The sequence below is a fragment of the Typopeltis vanoorti genome, chromosome 7 (assembly GCF_054136105.1).
Source record: "Typopeltis vanoorti isolate ZY-2024b chromosome 7, IOZ_Tvanoo_1.0, whole genome shotgun sequence".
Lineage (NCBI taxonomy): Eukaryota > Metazoa > Arthropoda > Arachnida > Uropygi > Thelyphonidae > Typopeltis > Typopeltis vanoorti.
In genome coordinates, this window is record NC_143555.1 from 85,545,914 (window position 1) to 85,566,958 (window position 21,045).

Consider the following 21,045-nt stretch of genomic DNA (forward strand, 5'->3'; position numbering starts at 1 on the left):
AGACAAATAAAATTTTCTAATTTTTGTGTGGTTTATTCCATAATACCTTTTTAAATGAGTGAAACAACAGTCCATAAAGAATACATCAAATTTCATGTTTTGGAAGAGGCATTTTGTGGGAGGAGAGAGCTGGCTGATTATTTGGTAGCTTCTCTAGGGTTATAGAAATACTATACAAAATTAATGCTACAATGATATATTAAGAGCCATAAATACATAACTATGCCACACTTCAGTAATTACAGAACTTGGAGATTCACCTTTTTACATGGCATGAGTGATTTATGTGGCACAATAAGTTCATGGATTTGTTCAGAACAAATTGATCGTTTCTTTGGCACATGAGTTATTTCTTTCATTGCATGTTCATCTCCAATGAACTTTTTTGAATTGTATTACACAAAAATTCTTAACTTTTTAGATCAGCAATAATTGAATCTTTAAAGGATTAAAAGTTAAAAAAAATTCTTTATGGTTTATGAAAAGCTCTGATGTGTTGCATAAAATGGATTTAAGTTGTTGTGCAAGATAGTTTTAGAAAACTAATTTGATTATGAGATTAGAATTGTATTTCAATGGGGAGAATAATTTTAAGTAAGTGAAATATTAAAAAAAAAACTAATCATAAGATGCTGTTTAATTCAATTTGCTTATTCATATTTTGATAATCTTAAAAGTACTGAAAATTAAAATTTTGTAAAAAAGGAGTTAAATCACTCAAGAATTACTTTTTATAAACTGCTCTAAAATTGTAAACTATTTTTTTATGAATCCCATTAATGAGAAGTTGGTAACTTATAGTATGTTACTACAGTGAATAAGGGATAGCTGGACATATTACCCTGTGACCAAGCATGACTTTATCAAGTCATTAGTGAAATTAATATTTCACCTAAACTTAGCTGAAGACAAAGATGTGATATGTACATCTTGCTGGATAGAAACACTGAGATAAAATGGGGGGGGGGCTAAAGGGTCAAAGCTGTATAACTGAGAGGAGACACTCCACATAGCCTTTAAAGGAATATGGAGAACTTTTGAAATAAAGTCCAATCCTTACCTGTTCATGGTGCACCTACAGGGTGCACCATGAATACTGAACTAGGATACTGGACAAGGATGATCTGGCAATTTGAGATTTAGTGACCAAATTGAATTCTTATTGGGTTAAACCAAAATATAAAATGATGGTACACCAGTATGACAGAATTTCATGCTGGCTGGGGCGTTGTTTAGTTAAACAATGTCCCCATTACTTCCACCAGGCCAAACAGTGAAAATTCAGCTACTGCAATAAATCCTGAATTGGATAAGTACCAGATTGACATAATAGGGGGTGATTGAAACAAAAAAGACAAACTGGTGAGATACTTCTGAGCAATAAATACAAAATGTTATATATTCGAGCAATAACAATCAGGGAAAAGAAGATGTAGCTATAGGGGTGCTTGAAACAAAAAAGACAAACTGGTGCGATACTTCTGAGCAATAAATACAAAATGTTATATATTCGAGCAATAACAGTCAGGGAAAAGAAGATGTAGCTATAATGTTGAACACAAAATATGAGGCTAATCTTGAATGGCAAGCAATATCAAGTAGAGTAATGTGGACAAATATCAGAATGGGGAACTGGACAATGAGACTTATTTGTTCCTTTGGTCCCACAGAAGGTTCTACTAAGGTAGAAATGGGGGAATTTTTTGAGGCTTTAGAGAAAGCAACTGACAATGAAAAAGGAAAAGTTGGTCCTTGTTGGGGATCTAAATAGCATAGGAAGTGATTGTCAGATATACAAAAATACAAAAATATTTTTGGAATATTTGGAGAAAAAAGCAAAACTAACAATGGCAAATACCTGTTGGATTTCTGCTCAGGACACGAACTGGTTATTACTAACACAATGTTCCAACATAAAAATGTGCACAAATTCACATGGAGAGAAGAGGCAAGGAATAAGAAGTCATTGACTGCTATTGTTGATAGTGATGTTTTCTCCCTGGTGCAGGACACCAGAGTGTACAGAGGATTTGAAATTGGAAGTGATCACCGTTTAGTCTTGAGCAGGATAAAATTGAATTTCATATTGAAAAGAAGAACATGTAAGAAACTTTTCAAGTGAATAAAAGTTTAGCACTCTCAAATGTGAAGAGTAGACTAAAATAGACTAAAATACACAAACATCATTGAAGAAAAAAATTAAAAGTTTGAGAACAGGAACCAAACCTTGGAGATTCAGTGGCAAGGTCTGAAGAAAACATTAATTGATTCAGCCAGAGAGGCATATGGTGAGGTCTGCAAGGATATAAAAATCAGAACTCCATGGACACAGGAAGTTAAAGCGGCAGTGAAGGGAAAAGAAGAAAGCATATGGAAAGTAAGTCAGCTTATGCTCTTAGAGAACATAGAGACAAATGTAACAAAGCTTAACACTGTAAAACTAGCTAAACAAAAGTCATGGGAAGACTGGTAAGAACATAAGAAAATATTAAGAAGGTGGCAAAATATTCTGGAGGCTGTTGAAAATGCTCAGAAATGAAGGAAAGAGTGCTGTAAAAGGAATTTGATGATAAAGGTGACATGAAAACTGTTGAAAAGATATCTGATGTATGGAGTAATTACTTTGAAAAATTGCTAAAGAAAACAATCAGTGACAGTAATAATAAAAAAAAAACTCTCAACAGGCATGCAATCAAGAATACATATCCATACTTGAAGTAGAAAAAGCCTGAAATGTGGAAAGGCAGCAGGAATAGATGATATTCAACCAGAATGCTCAAGTGTGGAGGTATAAAAGTCTTACAGTGGCTGCACTGCATAGTTCAGAGGGACAAATTCCAAATGATTGGAGTAGAGCTCTCATAGTACCCATATATAAAAAGAGAAATAAAACTGAATGTGAGAATTAGAGGTATTTCTTTACGAATGTTTGTGGTAGAGATTTATGCCAATATACTTGAGCAACGGTTGAGAAAGATTGCGGAAGAGAAGCTTGGTGAAGAACATGGATTCAGGCCAAATAGAGGCTGTCAGGATCAGATTTTCACTTTACGACAAATAGTTAAGAAATCATGGGAATATAACAAAGATCTGTATTTAAGTTTTGTAGATCTGGACAAGGTACCAAAAGAAAAGATATTCAAAAACATTGCAGTTGTATGGTGTCAATGGAACATTATAACAAACAATACTTAGTCTTTATTTGAGTTGTAGTCAGCAGTTAGAATTGAAGTACAAGAAGGTGGTTTTATGTTAAATCTGGTGTCAGACAAGGATGTACATTATCCCCCCCCCCCTGTTATTATCTATATCGATCACATTATGAAGAAAAGTGGTATTAAACCTGATATCAAAATTGGAGATGTTAACGTCAGCTCTTTACTTTATGCAGATGTTATACTTCTAAATAAGTCCACAAGATTCCCTGACTAAATTGAATAACTGTTGTAATATATATGGTATGAAGGTCAGGAATAACAAGACAAAGGCAATGAAAATAAGCAGAAGCAGTGAAAATATCAACTAGAACAAGTAAAACATTTCAGCTACTTAGGCACGATTTTTAGTGAAGATGGTAAATTAAATATGGAAATAGACAACAGAATCAACAAAGCTGGCATGGTAGGAAGTCAACTGAATAAATGTATATGGAATAAGAGAGAAATTAGTCAAAACATTAAATTAGCTGTATACAAGACAGTGTTCAAACCAATTTTAACTTGCAGATCTGAGAGCTGGGTTGGAAATAAAGCACTTGACCAAATAAATATATGAGAGTCCTGAGAAAGATCAATGGCAATATTATATTAAAAATGAGGATATTACGAAAGAACTTAATGTTGTTAGTATCCAGGAATGTATTAGCAGAGCTAATCGCCTTTGGTATGGTCACTAAACAGAATGGGAAAGGAAGGATTAGCAAAACAAGTGTCTGGCAGGAAAAAGACCAAGATATACATATAAATAAAATATAGCAATGAACCGTATAAAATGATTTGCATTTCTTATCAAATCACACATTTTCCTGCTGGATTAGAATTATTAGCTCATTTAGTAATAATCTCTTCCCTATAGTTTTTACTGAGCTACCAAGGTAATTGCAATTTATCGTTGGTTAGTTATTTATATTTTGCAAACAAATCTGTCCCTGTTATTTTTTCTAATTACTTTTAGATTAGAAATATAAAAATTTCTTTGCATGCCTAGATTTTATAGAATCTCATGTAATTTACTCCAATCCAGCAAGTTACTGGACACAGATATAATAATACAGTTGGAAATGAATAATTCATTTGCCATCCTCATGGATTGTTAACGTTGGTTCACGTATTTACACCTCTTAGTAATTCAAATATAGCATTCTCCTCAACCATTTCCTAATTCCAATATATCCTGAAACAAACACATTCCTTCCCCTCCTCCATGCAGATTTTTTTTGTTACAATCCAAGAACCTTTGTGATATGTCGCATATTCACCAATATGTGACCAGTGGTAGGATAAGTATCCTCTCTCCATGTCCTAGTGTCAATAGTTTAAAGTTAAATTGGAGTTCAAGAGTACATCTTAGATAAGGATCCATTCAGGAGTGCCATTTTATAAACTGTTATGAACTTAAACTAAAGCTGAGGCCTTTGTAATAGGTCTGATAAGTGCATGTTTTTCTGCAGGAGGAAAACATTGCCTTTTCTATATGAGATTAGCTGACCCCCATCTTCAACTGAACTACTATTATAAAGGTTCTTTGCTTTGGAATCTGAACTGAGTCTAAATGGCAAATAATGTGATATTTTCCCACTGTTGCTGTAAAATCATGAAAATTTACTGATCACCAGACCTCTATTTTTAATGCTGTCTCTATTAAGTGTTTCTCAAAACAACTGCTTTCATGTTGCAATTACAATGCCCATTAGTTGTTTAATTATAGCATTCAATAAGGTAAAATATGTGAACGATCATTATTTTTTATTTATAGTTGAAGATTAAATTATGGCAGCTTTTCTATTTATAAACAAAATTTTCATGTAACATTTCTGTTTTCATTATTCAATGTACAGAAATACTAATATAAATAATGCTCTTCTCCCAATTTTAAGCTTTCATTTCCGTTTTCACACAAGATTTGAAAGCATCCCATCCTTCACTCTTGACTAGATGAGACTGAAAAAAAAATTAAACTTGTTATAAAGAATTGGTGCCCTTCAAAATAATAACATTAACTATCTCACTCAAGTTCATTACTGTCAATGCAAACAATTCAGAAAATACATAGTGAAATAAAAGTATTAAAATATAACTTAGATTCTTAATCCAAAACAATAAATTTTTCTACATACTTCCAATTTGTATTAGTTAAATGTTTAGGTTTACTTATGAACTGTAAAAATCAACTAATTCAATGGATCTCTTGCTAGTGTTTTCATTTTCTGATCAAAAACTAGCTGTGTATATTTCCAATTTGTATTAGTTGAATATTGAGGTTTACTTATGAACTGTAAAAATCGATTAATTCAATGGATCTCTTGCTAGTATTTTCATTTTCTGATCAAAAACTAGCTGTGTAATTAAAACTCTTTTTTTTTTTTTTAAATGCTTTCTCACAGTCTGCGGTGATTGTTGTAGAAAGTTTTATTCATTTGGTTACAAAGTAAACTTGCCAAGAAATTATATTGTTTAATTCTATATTCAAGTGTGAGCAAACAGTTTGCATGTTAAGTACCTTCGTGATTAGGCTACCTCTATGTAGAGGCTGATGACCTCGCATCACATTATTTCTGCATTCATTCAACCTTTCCCCCCCCCCAGATGAGACCTCAATAAAAATTGAAATAAGTCAGAGCAGTGCCCTTTCCCATGATGCATAGCATCATCACGTCCCAAAGGAAATCTGCTTTGCATTGAGAAATCATCAGACTATACACAAATAATTTAGTCACAAAGATACTTCATATACTGTTTGAATAAAGGATTAAACAGGAATATAGTTTCTTGGCAGATTTTTAGTGTACAGTAATGAGTTGGAAATTTAGTAAAAGTAGGTTTTTTTATTTATTTTTTTATTAAACTATTTAATAACTCCAACATATGTTGAACAGGTAAAATAACCTACAAGAAGGGAACTTATTGCATTTGAAAGAGACATTGTGATAGGATGCCATGTTGCTGGCCTATCTGATCACCAAATTGGGCCATCCCAGATCAACAATCAGTGATGCCATACTGAGATGGAAGCACAGGGTGTCAAGTGCTGTCTGCAGTGGACGACCCACCACTCTCACTAGACGTAACCGTAGAGTGCTACATGTAAAATTCTCCATTCATTGACCAGCATGCTAAATGCGGAATTCTGGGCATTGACTGGAATATGAATCTTCACAAAAACATTCAGAACTGAGGCACTCGACACGAATTTTTGCAGTATGCAAGTTCCACGTTACCTGAACCAACATGCAGTGTCATCTTCAGTGGTGCAAAGAGGGTATACAGTGGGACGTGGAAGCTTGGAAAGCTGTGTTATGGAGCAAGAAATCACGCTATACCCTCTACTGAGCAGATGGATGGGTGTAGTTGGATATCCAGTGAATGTTTCTTACCACAGTGCATAACCCCAACTATTCAATTTGGAGGTGGTGATGTAATGAGCTGACTGTATAAAGTGAGCATGGTTGTTGAAACACACAATGACCAACCATATATAACATAAGAAAAATATAGTTCCCTATACAGAGGCTGCGACAACGGATCAATGTATACAGTTGACCCTTGAAGAACTGCACGGGTCCACTTATACATACTGTATTTTTATTTTTGGAATAAATATATTGGAAATTTTTTTGGAGATTTGCGACAATTTAAAATAACTTGCTTTATTATGAACTGTGTAGCCTAGATATAGAAATATAGAAAAAAAAATTAAGAAAAAGTTAGGTATGTCATGAATGCATAATATATGTAGGTACTAGTCTATTTTATCATTACTACCATAAAGTATACATACACAAATTATTATAAAAAGTTAAAATTTATCAAAATGTATGCACACAAATACTTACAGACCATACATAGGCATTTGTAGTCCAGAGAAATGTAAATAAACAAAGATGCAGTATTAAATCATAGCTGCATAAAATAAAAATTTTATAGTGATTCATTCATTAGTGTAGTCTAGGCTACTGTGAAGCAATCTTATCAATTACATTAGGCTACCATATTGCTGCTTCTTTATTATCAATGCATGAATCATCATACTTGTAAATAAATATGAATTTCTTTTTCACGTTATCTTTGTTTTTGATGTCTAATATTAGTAATACATATAACATCTACAGTGTTTTGTATCATATAAGACAATACTGATGTAGATTCTGACAGACAGATGATGTAAATTTAAGTATCAATAAGTACAGTACTGTAAATGTATTTTCACTTCCTTATGATTTTCTTTTCTCTAGCTTATTTTATTGTAAGAATATAGTAATGTAAGTGAGGCTATTAGAGCACAGAAGTATAAGGTGAAAGAAATGATAGTAGTGGCCGGAACGAATGATTTAAAAGGTGAAAAATGTGTTATGAGAGAGGACTTGAAAGAATTACTAGCGGTAGCAAAAGAAAAGAGTGAGAGAGTTAAGATAATCTGTTGCCGCGGTATGACAGAGTAGAGTTGAGAAAGAGGGCCATAATTGCGAATAACTATGCATAGGTTATGCAGGAGGAGTGGTGTGGAGTGAGTTTGACGGGCGAAAGGACTTATACAAGAAGGATGGTTTGCATCTGAATGGATTTGGTGTTCAGAGACTGGAAAAACTGTTGCTGAATGAAGTGAAAATGGATGTGCAGAATCAGGGAAACCAGAGCTTTTAGGGAGGGTGGGGATGCTCTTAAGTGGACATGCAGACATCAGTGAGGCAGTTGAGTGTAACAATGTGTATAATATGCCTGAGATAGGACGAAGGATAACAAACCAAAATGGGATAGTTAGTATAAGGTGTCAAAATAGGGGTGGGGCTAGGGGACTTCTGCACTTTATGTACACTATGCCAGGAGTATTAGGAATAAGGAGAAGGAATTTTTGACCTTGGTTAGTTCTTCCTGGCTACAGGTTATTGGCATTAGTGAGACATGGCTAACAGAAGATGATATAGTTAGTGGTATAGAATGCGAGAGGTATATTCAGGAAAGACAGAGAGAAAAGAATTGGGGGGGGGGGGTTAGTGATGATAGCTGATGAACTGCAGCCCAAGAGAATAGAAGTTCAATTTCAGGATAGTGAAAATAGCACATTTGAGGCTATCTGGTGTGAGTTTGAGGTCAGCAGAACAAAATTTACAGTTGATGGAGACAATATGCATAGGCTCTAGACTCAATGAGTGGAGGACAAGTAATTATTATGGGGGATTTCAACTATAGTAACATTGATTGCAGGGACAGGGAGGAGAGGACAAATGGGAGGAAGGAAATGAATTTTATGCAGTTACTAAGGGATAACTACCTGAGACAGCATGTAATGGAATATACTAGGGGTTTGAGAGTGCTTGACCTAGTAATTGCATCTGAGAAATTGACTATTATGAATATGACCATTTTGTCACCAATTGGTGAGAGTGATCACCTTGGAAGTGCTAAATGTGTGAAATTTTCAATTAAGACAAAGTACATGTGGAATTACCGGGCTGTTAAGTATGACGAGCTTAGGAGATTGCTTGGATCAGTGCCGTGGCATGTTAAACTGTAAGGGCTGGATGTTGATAGTGCATGGGAAGTGGTTAAGGAGTGTTTGAGGGAGGTAATAGCTGACTGCATACCTAGAGTCCAGAGAGTAAATCAAGTGGGAGTTAAATGGATGAATAACACCTTAAGCTTGAGCTGCAAAAAAACAAAAAAATAAACAATTGTAGATGAAATTAAAGGAGAAAGGTGACTTGCAGGCACACAAACAGTACAAAGCACAGGCCAGAAGGTTAACTAGTGTGGTTAAGAAAAGCTAAAGCGATTATGAAAGTAAATTAGCAATGCAAGCTAAAGTGAATCCCAAACAGTTATTTTGATATGCTGCAAGTAAAAGAAAAAATGTATACAGCAAAATGATTCTAAGCAATGCCGATGGCAGGGAGGTAACTGAATGAGATGAAATAGTAGAATTACTAAGCGAACACTTTGCAAGAGTATATCATCCAGGCTGTGATACTGCAGGAATGAGAGAACAAATGGCTGATACAGGAATTGAAGTGAATGAAATGGAGGTGAATAGTATATTACAGAACCTTAATAAATACATCTGTGGGATTGGATGGTATACCAGCTCGAGTCCTACATGAAGTGGCAAAGGAATTGTCATTCCCTTGTCCATATTGTTTAATTTAGGTCTCAGTTCTGGGTTAGTCTTGAGGGGGTGGAAAGAGAGGAAAATAATTCCATTGTAATAAAGGAGGTTCCAAGAGTGCTTTTGCAAATTACCGACCGATCAGCATATCAGGAATTGACAAGGTTTTGGAGATATTAGTCAAGAGCAAAATACAGGAATGGATAGATGAAAATGGGATACCGTATGGAGGTCAGCATGGTTTTGTGAAGGGTAAATCATGCTTCAGTAACTTGCTCACGTTTTATAATACAGTGACGGCTGAACTGGATAAGGGTAATGGATTTACAGTGATACTGCTGGACTTTGACAGGATACCACATGGAATTCTTATCAGTAAACTGCAGCACATGGGGTTGGATATAATGTTGGTGAGATGGATAGGAGGGTGGTTGATGGAGAGATATCAGAGAGTAGTTTATTCAGGAGTGGATTCCAAAAGAAGGCCTGTTACTAGTGATGTGCTGCAGGGTTCTGTTCTTGGACCACTGCTATTTAATTTGTTCGTTAATGATATAGGAAAGGATCTGAGAGGAACTGATGACGCAAAGTTGGGTAGAGCAATAGTGAATGCACATAATGTCAAAATTTTGCAGGATGATTTGGACAGATTGGCAGTCTGGGCTAATGAGAATGGATGTCAATTTAAGGTAGCAAAGTGTAAGGTTATGCATTTTGGGGTGAAAAAATTAGCAGCAGTATATCACATTGGTGGAACTGCACTCCAGGAGGTTGATGAAGCCAGAGATTTGGGTGTGTTGGTGGATAGGGAATTGAAGTTTAGGGGGCACATAGCAAAGGTGGCTAAATCAGCTCATCAGATCACTTGGTTACCGAAGAATATTTTGACAAGCAGATATAAGCAAGTTATTGTTCTCTTTATCAAGCCTTGATAAGATCCCATCTTGACTACTGGGCCCTGGGTTTCTTCTTGATGGGGAGGAGGTAGAGAGGATCCAGAGGCAGGTTACCAAGATGATAGCAGGTCTATGGAATGAACCTTATGAGAACAGGTTGAAGATTTGTGGATTACAGAAATTGGTTGATAGGCGGAAAGAGACCAAGTTACTAAAGGGTTTTTACAAGATTAATTCAGATGAAATTTTTCAGAACAGTTCTGGTGATGGGAGAACTACGGGCCATCCATGGAAACTGAGCAAGAGTGTAGTTAGCAAGGTGTTAGAACTAGGTTTTTTACTTGGAGAGTGGTGAATGAGTGGAATAAGCTGCCAGAGTTTGTTGTGGGTGCCATGACTGTAAATGAGTTCACAGCAAAGTATGATAGGCACTGTGCGAATGCCGAATAGTTGTGTAAAATTCGATGCAGTAGAATTTTTTTTTCTTAACTTTGCATCGACTTTTACAGAGGTCACGAATATTGTAATCTAACACTGTGATTGTAATAATTTTGTGATTGAAAAACCATACAAGTCTATGTTGAAACTGTATGAATGTTGAACTTACATTTCAAGAGCAATCAAATGCCAGGCCGCCTTCTAAGGTGGCCTGGCATTTGATGTGGTTCAGATTTAAAAGAAATAGCTTAGAAACTTTGTTTGTACAATGTAAAGTGCTTTCAATTGTGTTCGAGCTTAACCAAATGTAAGTCTCAAGGACAGTGCAACAAAAGGCGGCAAACATCTAAGGATGTCCTGCATTTGGTAAATAAGATTGTTTTTGTGTGTTCTGTGGGAAACAGAAATAATCGACAACTTTGTAGGTCACATCCCCTTTTGCACGGGAATATTAGGGGTTCACAACCCTTAATCCAGGGACCGCAGGAGAAGTATAAGAAATCACTGGGAGCGAATCAAAGGCAGTCTCCTCTCGTAGTGTCTCGATTCAGTATCGTGGACGATGGTCCGGAGAGAAGCAGTAGGCACCGAAGGGAAAGAGAAGTCAGACCAGCATACCTTGCGAGTAAGATAGTCTGCCATGTGCATCGGACGTCGAAAGCTGTCGGCTGACCTAGAAAGCATCAATGTCAGATGCCTCCAGCCCCAGGAGTCCTCCACGATGCGACGGTGCTAAAGGATAGAAGCCCGCACAAATGTTGAGGCCCAGGATGGACAAGCAGTCAGTGGAACCAGTAATGAGATAAGAGAGCCAGTTAAGATATATGTGTCAGAGAAGAACTGTGAATAAAATTTTAAGTGTTTGTTTAACATTATGGAAGATAGACTGATAGTCCTGATAAACAATCACAATTAAACACTTACAAAATTTAATTTGCATAATTTAAATATGAGAAACTTGTTAATTGAAGTATATATTGCATGAACATATTAGTATTGGGATGAGAACATAGATTTTGTATGATAGTATTGATGCATGTTTTTTAATGTGTGTACAATTATTGAGATATTATAATTCTTAGCTTTAGATTTTTAGAAAGCCAATTCGTTTAAGATACTGTATAATTGCATCGTAGTTTAATAAATATGTCTGTTATGTAAAAAAAAAAAAACACGTATATTCACTAATCACTGTTTCTAAATAAATGCGAACCTGTAAGCAAAGGTAAATAAGAGTAGTCATGATTGTCAATAAAGCTTGAGATAGATCTAGAGAGATTCTGCAGGTAATCTTAACTATATTCAAGTCGAATCTTGGTGGTGCAGTCATAACATTAAATAAATTTTCCAAGGTTCTCAAGGTATTAGATAACCTGTAGTAATCTAAGGTAAAGAGTAAAAGCATGACAATAGAGTAAAGAGAACACAAAGTAAATATTAGAGTAATATTACAGAGGCGCCAACAGACAATACGTTTACAATGCCGCAGTAGTCGACAGGATTTCCACAATAATTGAGATAAATAAGAGTGGATTGAAACAGTTTTGGATAAGGATCAAGGATCAATTAAATTATTTTTAAGGCAAATATTTTACTTTAATTAAAGCCAATTGTTTATATATATATATATATATATATATATATATATATTACAGTTAAAGTGATAAATCCGGTTATTATTAATAATTACTGGTTAAAGTGAATAATTTATGAGAATTAATCACTTTAACCGTTAAAGTGAATAATTCCTAGAGGAGTCTGATAAATGTAATAAAAACATGTTTATAGGTTATATATATAGTTAGGTTAGATTATAATGAAAAAAGTAAGGAAAGTACTTCTTTTGCACTCAATGAAATCAGAAATCATTATAACCTAACCGATAAAGGTTAGGTTAGGTTAGTTTATAATGAAAAAAGTAAGGAAAATACTTTTGTACTCAATGAAATCAGAAATCATTATAAACTAACCTAACCGATAAAGGTTAGGTTAGTTTATAATAATTTCTGATTTCATTGAGTGCAAAAGAAGTACTTTCCTTACTTTTTTCATTATAAACTAACCTAACCTAAGCTGTTATAATTTCTGTTGAGAATGAAAACCTATATACAATACAAAACCTATAAACATGTTTTTATTACATTTACCAGACTCCTCTAGGAATTATTCACTTTAACTGGTTAAAGTGATTAATTCTAATTATTCACTTTAACTGGTAATTATTAAATAACTGGATTTATCACTTTAACCATAACATATAAATTGATAATTTTGCTATGTAATACACACACAAAAAAACTTGTATTTTGTCTTATGTACTTATAACTTTTAACTACTTGATATGCAACTTTGTTTAATTGGAGCAGCTGCTTAATTGAACCTAATTATGCTATTTCTGATATGGTCCGATTAACCAGAATCCACTATTTAAATAAAGGAGATCAAGATTAGTGCAAGATTACATCATTGATTACAGGTAAAGGGATAGGATGATATTAATAGCAAGTAACAACTGTTATTAACCACCTTAATGGGCCACATGCATAAAATATATAAAAAATATAAGCTTTGTATCCATATTATTTCTATAGTATCCAAAGAAGGTTATAATAACTTCAGTGGACACTTTGTATTCATGTAAGTACTGGCTTGTAAATGCATCAAGACAGGTTCAGTATGTTCACTGTGTACAATTAATATCCTGGAAGAGTGAATCAAATCACTGACATAGTGAAAAATGTTTTGTGGTCTGACAAAAATTAAAATTACCCAAAAGTTTTAATTAGCCTAAGTTTCATCAAAACCTGTTCATCCATTCTTGAGTTTTCTTGTGTGGCTGGATGAACAGACATGGCAAAGTTAATAGCCTGTTCACTTGCAAATTAATATAAATGTAATGTTTCTCTTATCTAGCTAAGACTACATTCTTCTTCTTGGGTGGGGGAGGGATTCACTTTTGAAGATTAAATTCTCTAATAAACAGTTATACTGATTTAAATTAATTCCATTCAATGTCTGCATCTAGTTTTGTTTGTTTAAAAATGCAATAAGGTTGGATGACAGAGGCTAAAACCTACATCCTTAGCTGACTCGCACATAACACTGATACTATATTATGTGAATTTAAGCCACTAATATGCTGGATGTTGGTCTTGCACTGCACAGTGAAATTTATGTACAACCTGAAGATGTTAAATATTTATGCTCAAGGTTTAATTGTTTAATTTGTTCTTAACACAACTTGGTGGTAAGAACAGAGACATTATCAAACTTGGCCTATTGTGATATTTGCATTCTTGTAAAATAGTACATAATATAAATTGAATAATCTCTAGAAAACATGGATAACAAATGATAATACAACAGATAATTAACCAAATATTTCTAATTGTTCTACTTTTGATTATCTACAGAAAGAACTTTCTACTATCCAACAACACATGAAACTCAATGGCTTTTCTGAAAAAAGTACTCAACATCTCAATTTTTATAATCCTCCACAAAACAACAAAGTTTCAATACATCGAGTGCCTATTCCTTATATCTCCGGTATTTCAGAACCTATCGCAAGAATTTTAAAGAAATATGATTTAACAACTACGTATTCACCTATTAACAAATTGTCTTCTCATTTTCCTTCTCCTAAAGACAAACACTCAACTTTATCTCTTCCTGGAGTTTATCAAATTCCTTGCAACTCTGATCTCTCCTATTTTGGACAGACTGGACATTCTCTTGAAAAAAGAATCCAAGAACATCAATCCTCCATTCTTCACAACAAACCTGAAAAGTCTGGATTGGCTTAACACAGGATTGAAACTGCCACAGCATCTTTTGGTCCAGGACTTGCCTCTTACATAGATCCTGTTATAGGTTCGAACGTTTGTTCAAGGAAAGTATGGAGGCCTTGCTCCATCGTCCCAACCTGAATCGTAATGACTGTATATCTATATCAAAAATCTGGGAATATGGTCTAATCAAGATTACTCATTAATTATTATTTATTTATTATTTTTTTTCATGTCTCTACTTCAGAATATTCCGTTTCATACTTAGTGATATAACATCACACTGCTGTTCTATTTTTAACGATCTATTGTTAGCATTCTAGCTTGCATTTTTTTAAAACCATTCTTGTAATACCACTGAGGATGGTCTGCTATTTCCAGACCGAAATATTTGGTTAATTAAATATCTTTCTCGTGTTTACGTGCATATATCATTCAGTCTTATGTCACAAGTATCCTTAAAACAGCAAATTACTAGAGCAATCATAGAGAAAATAGTAGATTCCCTGGTCCAGATAGCATCCTTCAATTGTGCTAAAAATTTGTACTTCAGAATTAACATCTATTCTGTACTACCTATTAAAGATGTCATACTTTTCTTGCATATACCCAGTAGCACAGAAGCATTTATCCAGCCTATCCTAAAATGGGAGACAAGTCAGCCATCAAACTATTGTCTTGCTACCTCATTTTTCAATACTCTTGATAGTGACAGATCATTAACATTCAGTTTCTTCACTACCTAGAGGATAACTGATCACTACCATGGATTCTGCTAAAACTTTGCTTCTATGCAGACTTTCTTGCTAACCTTGCTCATCTTTGGAAGAAACCATGGGAAAGTTGGGAGAAATGCACATGGTCATGGTTGCTCTTTATTTCCAAAGACATTTGATCAAGTCTAGCACTTAGACCTTTTCACCAAGCTTTCGTCTTATGGTCTCACTCCTGCTGTGTGATTGACTGCTATCATCCCTTTTTGGTTATTCATTGCATTCCATGTGAAATATAGGCATTGTAGATGCATACAGAACAGGAACCAACATTATGCTAAAATGAAATCTGTGATTCTGTCATTAAAGAATTCCACTTATATTTGGATGAGCAGCATTTTCAACTTTTTATGAGAGAAAACATACATACATACATCTTCAAGGCCCACCTTTCCTAATTGGATTGTGGGGGCAACAGATGCAAGAGGAACTTCCAATGGTCACGATCCTCTGCCACCAAGCTCAGGTGTTCTGGTGGGATTTCCAAACGTGTCCACCCAAGGTTTTGGATATAATCTATCCAGCGAGTCCTTGGCCTTCCATGTGGCCTCCCACCCTCTGGCTGGGCAAAGAGGGCCTGCTGAGGGAGACTCTCTTGTGGCATTCTGACCAGGTGCCCATACCAACGTAACTGTGATCTCTCAACACGGAGAAGCAGCGGTTGAGTATTGAGGGTTTCCCGAATTGCAGAGCTTCTGACTCTGTCAAGTCTTGTCAGCCCCACAAGCCCTCAAAGGAACCTCATTTCAGCCGCTTGGATTCATGTCCACATTCATTCGGTCATTACCCAACTCTCATGACCATAGGTGAGGATGGGGACATAGACTGTATTGAAGACAGCCAGCTTTGCCTTCTGGCTTAACTCCCTCTTCAATACTACCAAACGGCCAAGCTCCTGCAATATTGTGCTTGCTGAGTCAATCCGAGTATCTTGCTCTACATCCCACTTTCCATCACTCGTGAATATGGATCCAAGGTATTTAAACTTCTCTACCTGCCTCAGTGGGACTCCACTCACATGTAGAGTGCACTGAGATGGTGGTCTTGAAACCACAAATGTTTCAGTTTTGGTCACACTGTATGAATGCCCACAGTTTTGTGTTTCATACTTCATTCATACAGTGTATGAATGAAGTATGAAACTTGTGTGATCTTCATTCATACACTGTATGAATGAAGATCACACACACTGATCTTCATTCACTGTATGAATGAAGCAGACCCTCGATAGGTTTGTAGCTGTTCGTGCAGACACCAGAATGAAGATCAGTGTGTGTGATCTTCATTCATACACTGTATGAATGAAGATCACACACACTGATCTTCATTCTGGTGTCTGCACGAACAGCTACAAACCTATCGAGGGTCTGCTGGAGGTCATCTGTGGAAAAGCTAAGCAGAACTAGGTCATCTGCAAAAAGCAGACGTCCAATGCTACATCTTCCAATTCTGACACACTCACTGCCTCAGCTGTGCCTATCAATCCAGTCCATAAATATTATGAAAAGGAGGGGTGACAGAATACACCCTTGGCAGAGGCCAACAGAGACTGTGAAAGGTTCAGACTTTGTTCTGTTTACCCTGACACAAAACTGTGGGCATTCATACAGGGACTTGATGGCAGCTAATAGTTGGCCATCCATTCCATACTCCTGTACTACTTGCCAAAGCTTATCCCGAGGAACCTGGTCATATGCCTTCTCCAAGTCCACAAAACACGTGTAGACATTCTTGGCATATTCCCAAGATTTCTCAAAGACGTGCCTTAAAGTGAAGATGTGGTCAGTTGTGCTTCTACCAGGACGAAAGCCACAATGTTCTTCCTGGAACTTTGACTCAACTATGCTCCTGCACCGTCTTTCCAAGCACTTAGCATACACTTTCCCAGGCAGGCTGAGCAGAGATGCCACGATAGTTACTGCAATCCTTCTGGTCTCCCTTCTTGAAGACTAGTATTATTATGCCTGTCTGCCATTGCTTTGGTGCTCACCCAGATATCCAAGCAGCCTGACACATCGAGTCAGCCAGAGAACACCATCTCGATTTAAGGCTTTTAGCATTTTGGGCCGAATTTCATCATCGCCAGCAGCCTTGTCCGGTTTTAGCGATTTTATTGCTAAATGGACCTCTTCTGCTGTGAGACTAGTCATTGTCCCGATCTGCACCTCTTGGATGTCCACAACTGCTGGGCCACCTGGGTTAAGAAGGCTCGCAAAGTATTCCCTCCATCTGTGGAGGATATCCTTCTTGGTTGTTAAAAGTCAGAGGCCTTAATTGCCCTTGCTGTGCACGATTTCCTCCCTCGAAGGCAGTGGATGGTCTGCCAGAATACTTTGTTTGCATTTGCATAGGATGAGTCTAATCTTTCTCCAAAGGATTCCCAAGCCTTCTACTTTGCTGTCTTTACTGCCTCAGCATACCGCAAACACATCTCAGGTGACCTGATCCTAAGCCATGTTAGGTAGGACTCCTTTTTTGCCCAGACAGTTTTTTGGACTTCTTGGTTCCAATAAGGTGTCCTTTTCTCACTGCCTGTTGCCACGCCAAGCCGCTTTCTGCCACAGCATGAGAGTGCAGAGGCAGTGACAGCTGTTCTGAAAGCTTCCACTCCTCCTAAACATCTGCAGTATGCTTGGGAATCTCTTTGAACCTGGAGGAAATGTCATCTGCAAAATTCTTCCTCACAGCCTCATTTTCCAATGTCTCCCATTTCACGCGGTATAGCTGCTTAGGCCTACCAGCGTTGATGGTAGCATCTGGTTTCTGAAGCCGTAGAGTGCATACAACAAGGTGGTGGTCAGTTGACAGTTCTGCCCCTCTTCTCACACGAATGTCCTACACTGAGGAAAATAGGTCTGCTGAGACTATAAAGAAGTCAATCAGAGACCTTTGTTCTAGTGCCCTGTACCTTATGGACTTCTCGGTGCTGGAAGAAGGTATTCATTATGGACAAGCTATTAGTACAGCAGAAGTCCAATAATTTCAACCCATTCGCATTAAGGACAGGGGCGCCGTTCCTCCCAATCACACCCCTCCATGTCTGGTCATCTGTTCCAACATGTGCATTGAAGTCACCCATTAGCAGGACCTGATTCCATGTCTGCCACCCTGTCAAAAGCAGCATCCACTTCCTCTAGGAAGGCAGAGTATTCTGACTCCAGATTACGTGCATAGGCTTGCACCACAGCCAAATCATGGTTTTTCATCTGAAGCCTTAACACACATACCCGTCTCCCCCCCCCCCAATGGGATCCACTCAGCAACATTGTCTGACAGCTGGGGGATTGTGAGTATCCACACACCCACCTGAGAAGACATTGTCGGGCTCACACCCGAGTAGTAGAGCTTCCACCCCTTATCCAGTTTGACAGTTCCAGAGCATCTCCTCTTGGTCAAAGAAAGCCCGACTAAGTCTAGCCGGTAGCGCTTGGCTTCCTCGACCAGTTCCAACTCCTTCCCTGTCAGAGAGAAGATGTTCCAGTTGCCTAAAGCCATAGTCTGGTGCCGCTGTCGTTGCCATTTCCATCCTTTTTCAGAATCATTTCTTTGCGCTGCTCCTAAACATCTCCCCAAATGGATAGCGGGCCCATTCATGGAGTTTCCTCTAACAGAGTGCTGTCTAAGAGAGACAATGCTGAGAACAGCAGAGGGCAAGTGCGCAAAAGCTGTAACATTCAAACTGAAACCTACCAATCAGAAATAAGGACTCCCTAAACAATTCCTCCTTTCCCCAACACATCAGTAGTCCATGCCTCGTGCAGTGAGTTTAGTCACTTGTTTATCACCATTAGTGTTTGTTATTTACCCTTAAAATGGATTTGAAACGCAAAACCGAATGCGCTGGTAATAAATCTAAAAAACAAAGGTCTGCAATTACTTTAGAAGAAAAGTTGGAAATAATTCGTATGTATGAAGACGGGAAAATTATATCAACAATAGCTTGGGATATAAATCGACCTATTTTGACAGCGAAGGATAAAGTTCGCATTGTTGAAAGCATGAAAGGTGTAAAGTTGAAGGGCATTACCAAGAAAAGGCTGGGCCCGATTTCAGAGAGTTGAATTAGCTGTCACAAAACATTTTTTTATTTCAAAAGTGTTATTTCAGTTTGTTTTTATAGTCTTTTGTATATTTTTCATACTTTAATAGTTTATATCCAAGTAAATACTACTGCATGATGTTTCATTTATAAAATAATATTGTGTAAATAATATACATGATTTTTAGTGGAACCTGTGGCATAGTAATTAAATAATAAAGTAACACGTAAAAACCACAGTGAAATCTTTAATTAGTAAAAAGACAGATATTTCGTACTAAAAATAATAGTACATCTTCAGTGCCTGTAACAGTAATAGGAATGGAATACAGGCAAATGTTCGGTGGATCACCTATTAAAATACAATTGTTCAAGTCTCCCAGATCTTTGAGAGAGACATACAGTCATTTCTATTTAAATTCTGTTGGTGTAAGATAGTTTCACAACTTTCTTTGAATAAGCGTTCATATTTGAATCTAATGGAGATTCAAAAATCTTATGTAAAAAACCATTTATCTTAATAGATTAAATTTGTAATTTCTATTATTTCCTAGCACGCAGTAACAATTGTATTTTAATAGGTGATCCACCGAACGTTTGCCTGTATTCCATTCCTATCACTGTTACAGACACTGAAGATGTTGTTAGGTCGCTGTGTCTTTGTTATATATATTGTTATTCCTATATTATATCTTGTTCCACCTCTAAATAGCCCTCCTTCTAATCTACTGTCGTGCCCTTAAAATATTAATTCAGATTTATCACCTCTTTGGATATTGGCAAAATTTATATTATGCTGTGCCAGCCAACATCCTATAACAGAGGAGACTCTTGTTCAGGGAAATAATACTAAATTCAAAAGGGACACACACAATAATTTATCTCATGCTAGCACTGTGCAGATTCAGTTAGCAGTCGTGACTCGAATCTCACTTAAGCAATTATATCTAAATTCCTTCGAATCTCACTTAAGCAATTATATCTAAATTCCTTCCCGCCGTAAGGTTCTATTTCATAAGTGGTGGTTTGAATTCGTAATCAGGCATAAACTCAGGTATAAGGTACAAAACATGTTTACTGGAAAAACATAAAAACATTTACAGTTAAGAAAATTCAATGGATCAAAATTTACTCTAAGTTAAGGCTCATACTAAATCACAATGAATCTGAGTATGCTAAATCCTTCAATTACGAAAGGATAAGATTAAGTGTAAGCATAATACAACTAGGATATAATTCCTTTCACAAGTTATTCACAGAACATGCATTGAACACTTGCATTAATACTCTACCAATATCAATTTTATTTCTAAATTTCATTAAACAAGCCTAGCCATTCTCAATCAAAATACTGCCTATCAACAATTCTTGTTTGTTCCACAGGATCTTAGCTAATTCAATCAATTCTTACTTAAACGTTCTCTACTAGTGTCCTTTAATTTACAGTATACACAAACTTCTTATTCTTCTTTATGTTGGAGGTTTAATGGATTTTTTACAACACTCAAAAAGAATTAAATTAGAATTTAATACTTCCTATATTTCGTCCTAGTCACTAGGACATCTACAGGGATTACAAAAACAATTAATGTAACATGCACACAAAAACTTACAATACTAAGCCCAACCACGTGGGTGACACTAAAGTCCTATCTAGGTGGAGCGCCCTCTAAGGACGGTAGTAGGTGGCCTGGAATGTAAGATGGGACCTCTGGTGATGAGTGTTTCCCAAATCTTCAGAAGCTTAATGATACCATATTTGTTAAGATTTCGTTGGTTTCTGAGAGCTGCTG

The 21,045-nt window shown here is 36.3% G+C and overlaps 1 protein-coding gene across 2 annotated transcripts in view; it reads right to left on the reverse strand.

Moving 5' to 3' along the window:
- Positions 1 to 4,947: 4,947 nt before the first annotated feature.
- Positions 4,948 to 21,045, reverse strand: part of MICU3 (Mitochondrial calcium uptake 3) — a 224,561-nt gene continuing 208,463 nt past the window's right edge. For both annotated transcript variants that reach the window (XM_090395373.1, XM_090395372.1), the window contains exon 12: positions 4,948 to 5,159. In XM_090395373.1, the coding sequence (XP_090251499.1) occupies positions 5,091 to 5,159 (69 nt within the window). In that variant the 3' untranslated portion in view covers positions 4,948 to 5,090. The remainder of the gene's footprint in view (positions 5,160 to 21,045) is intronic.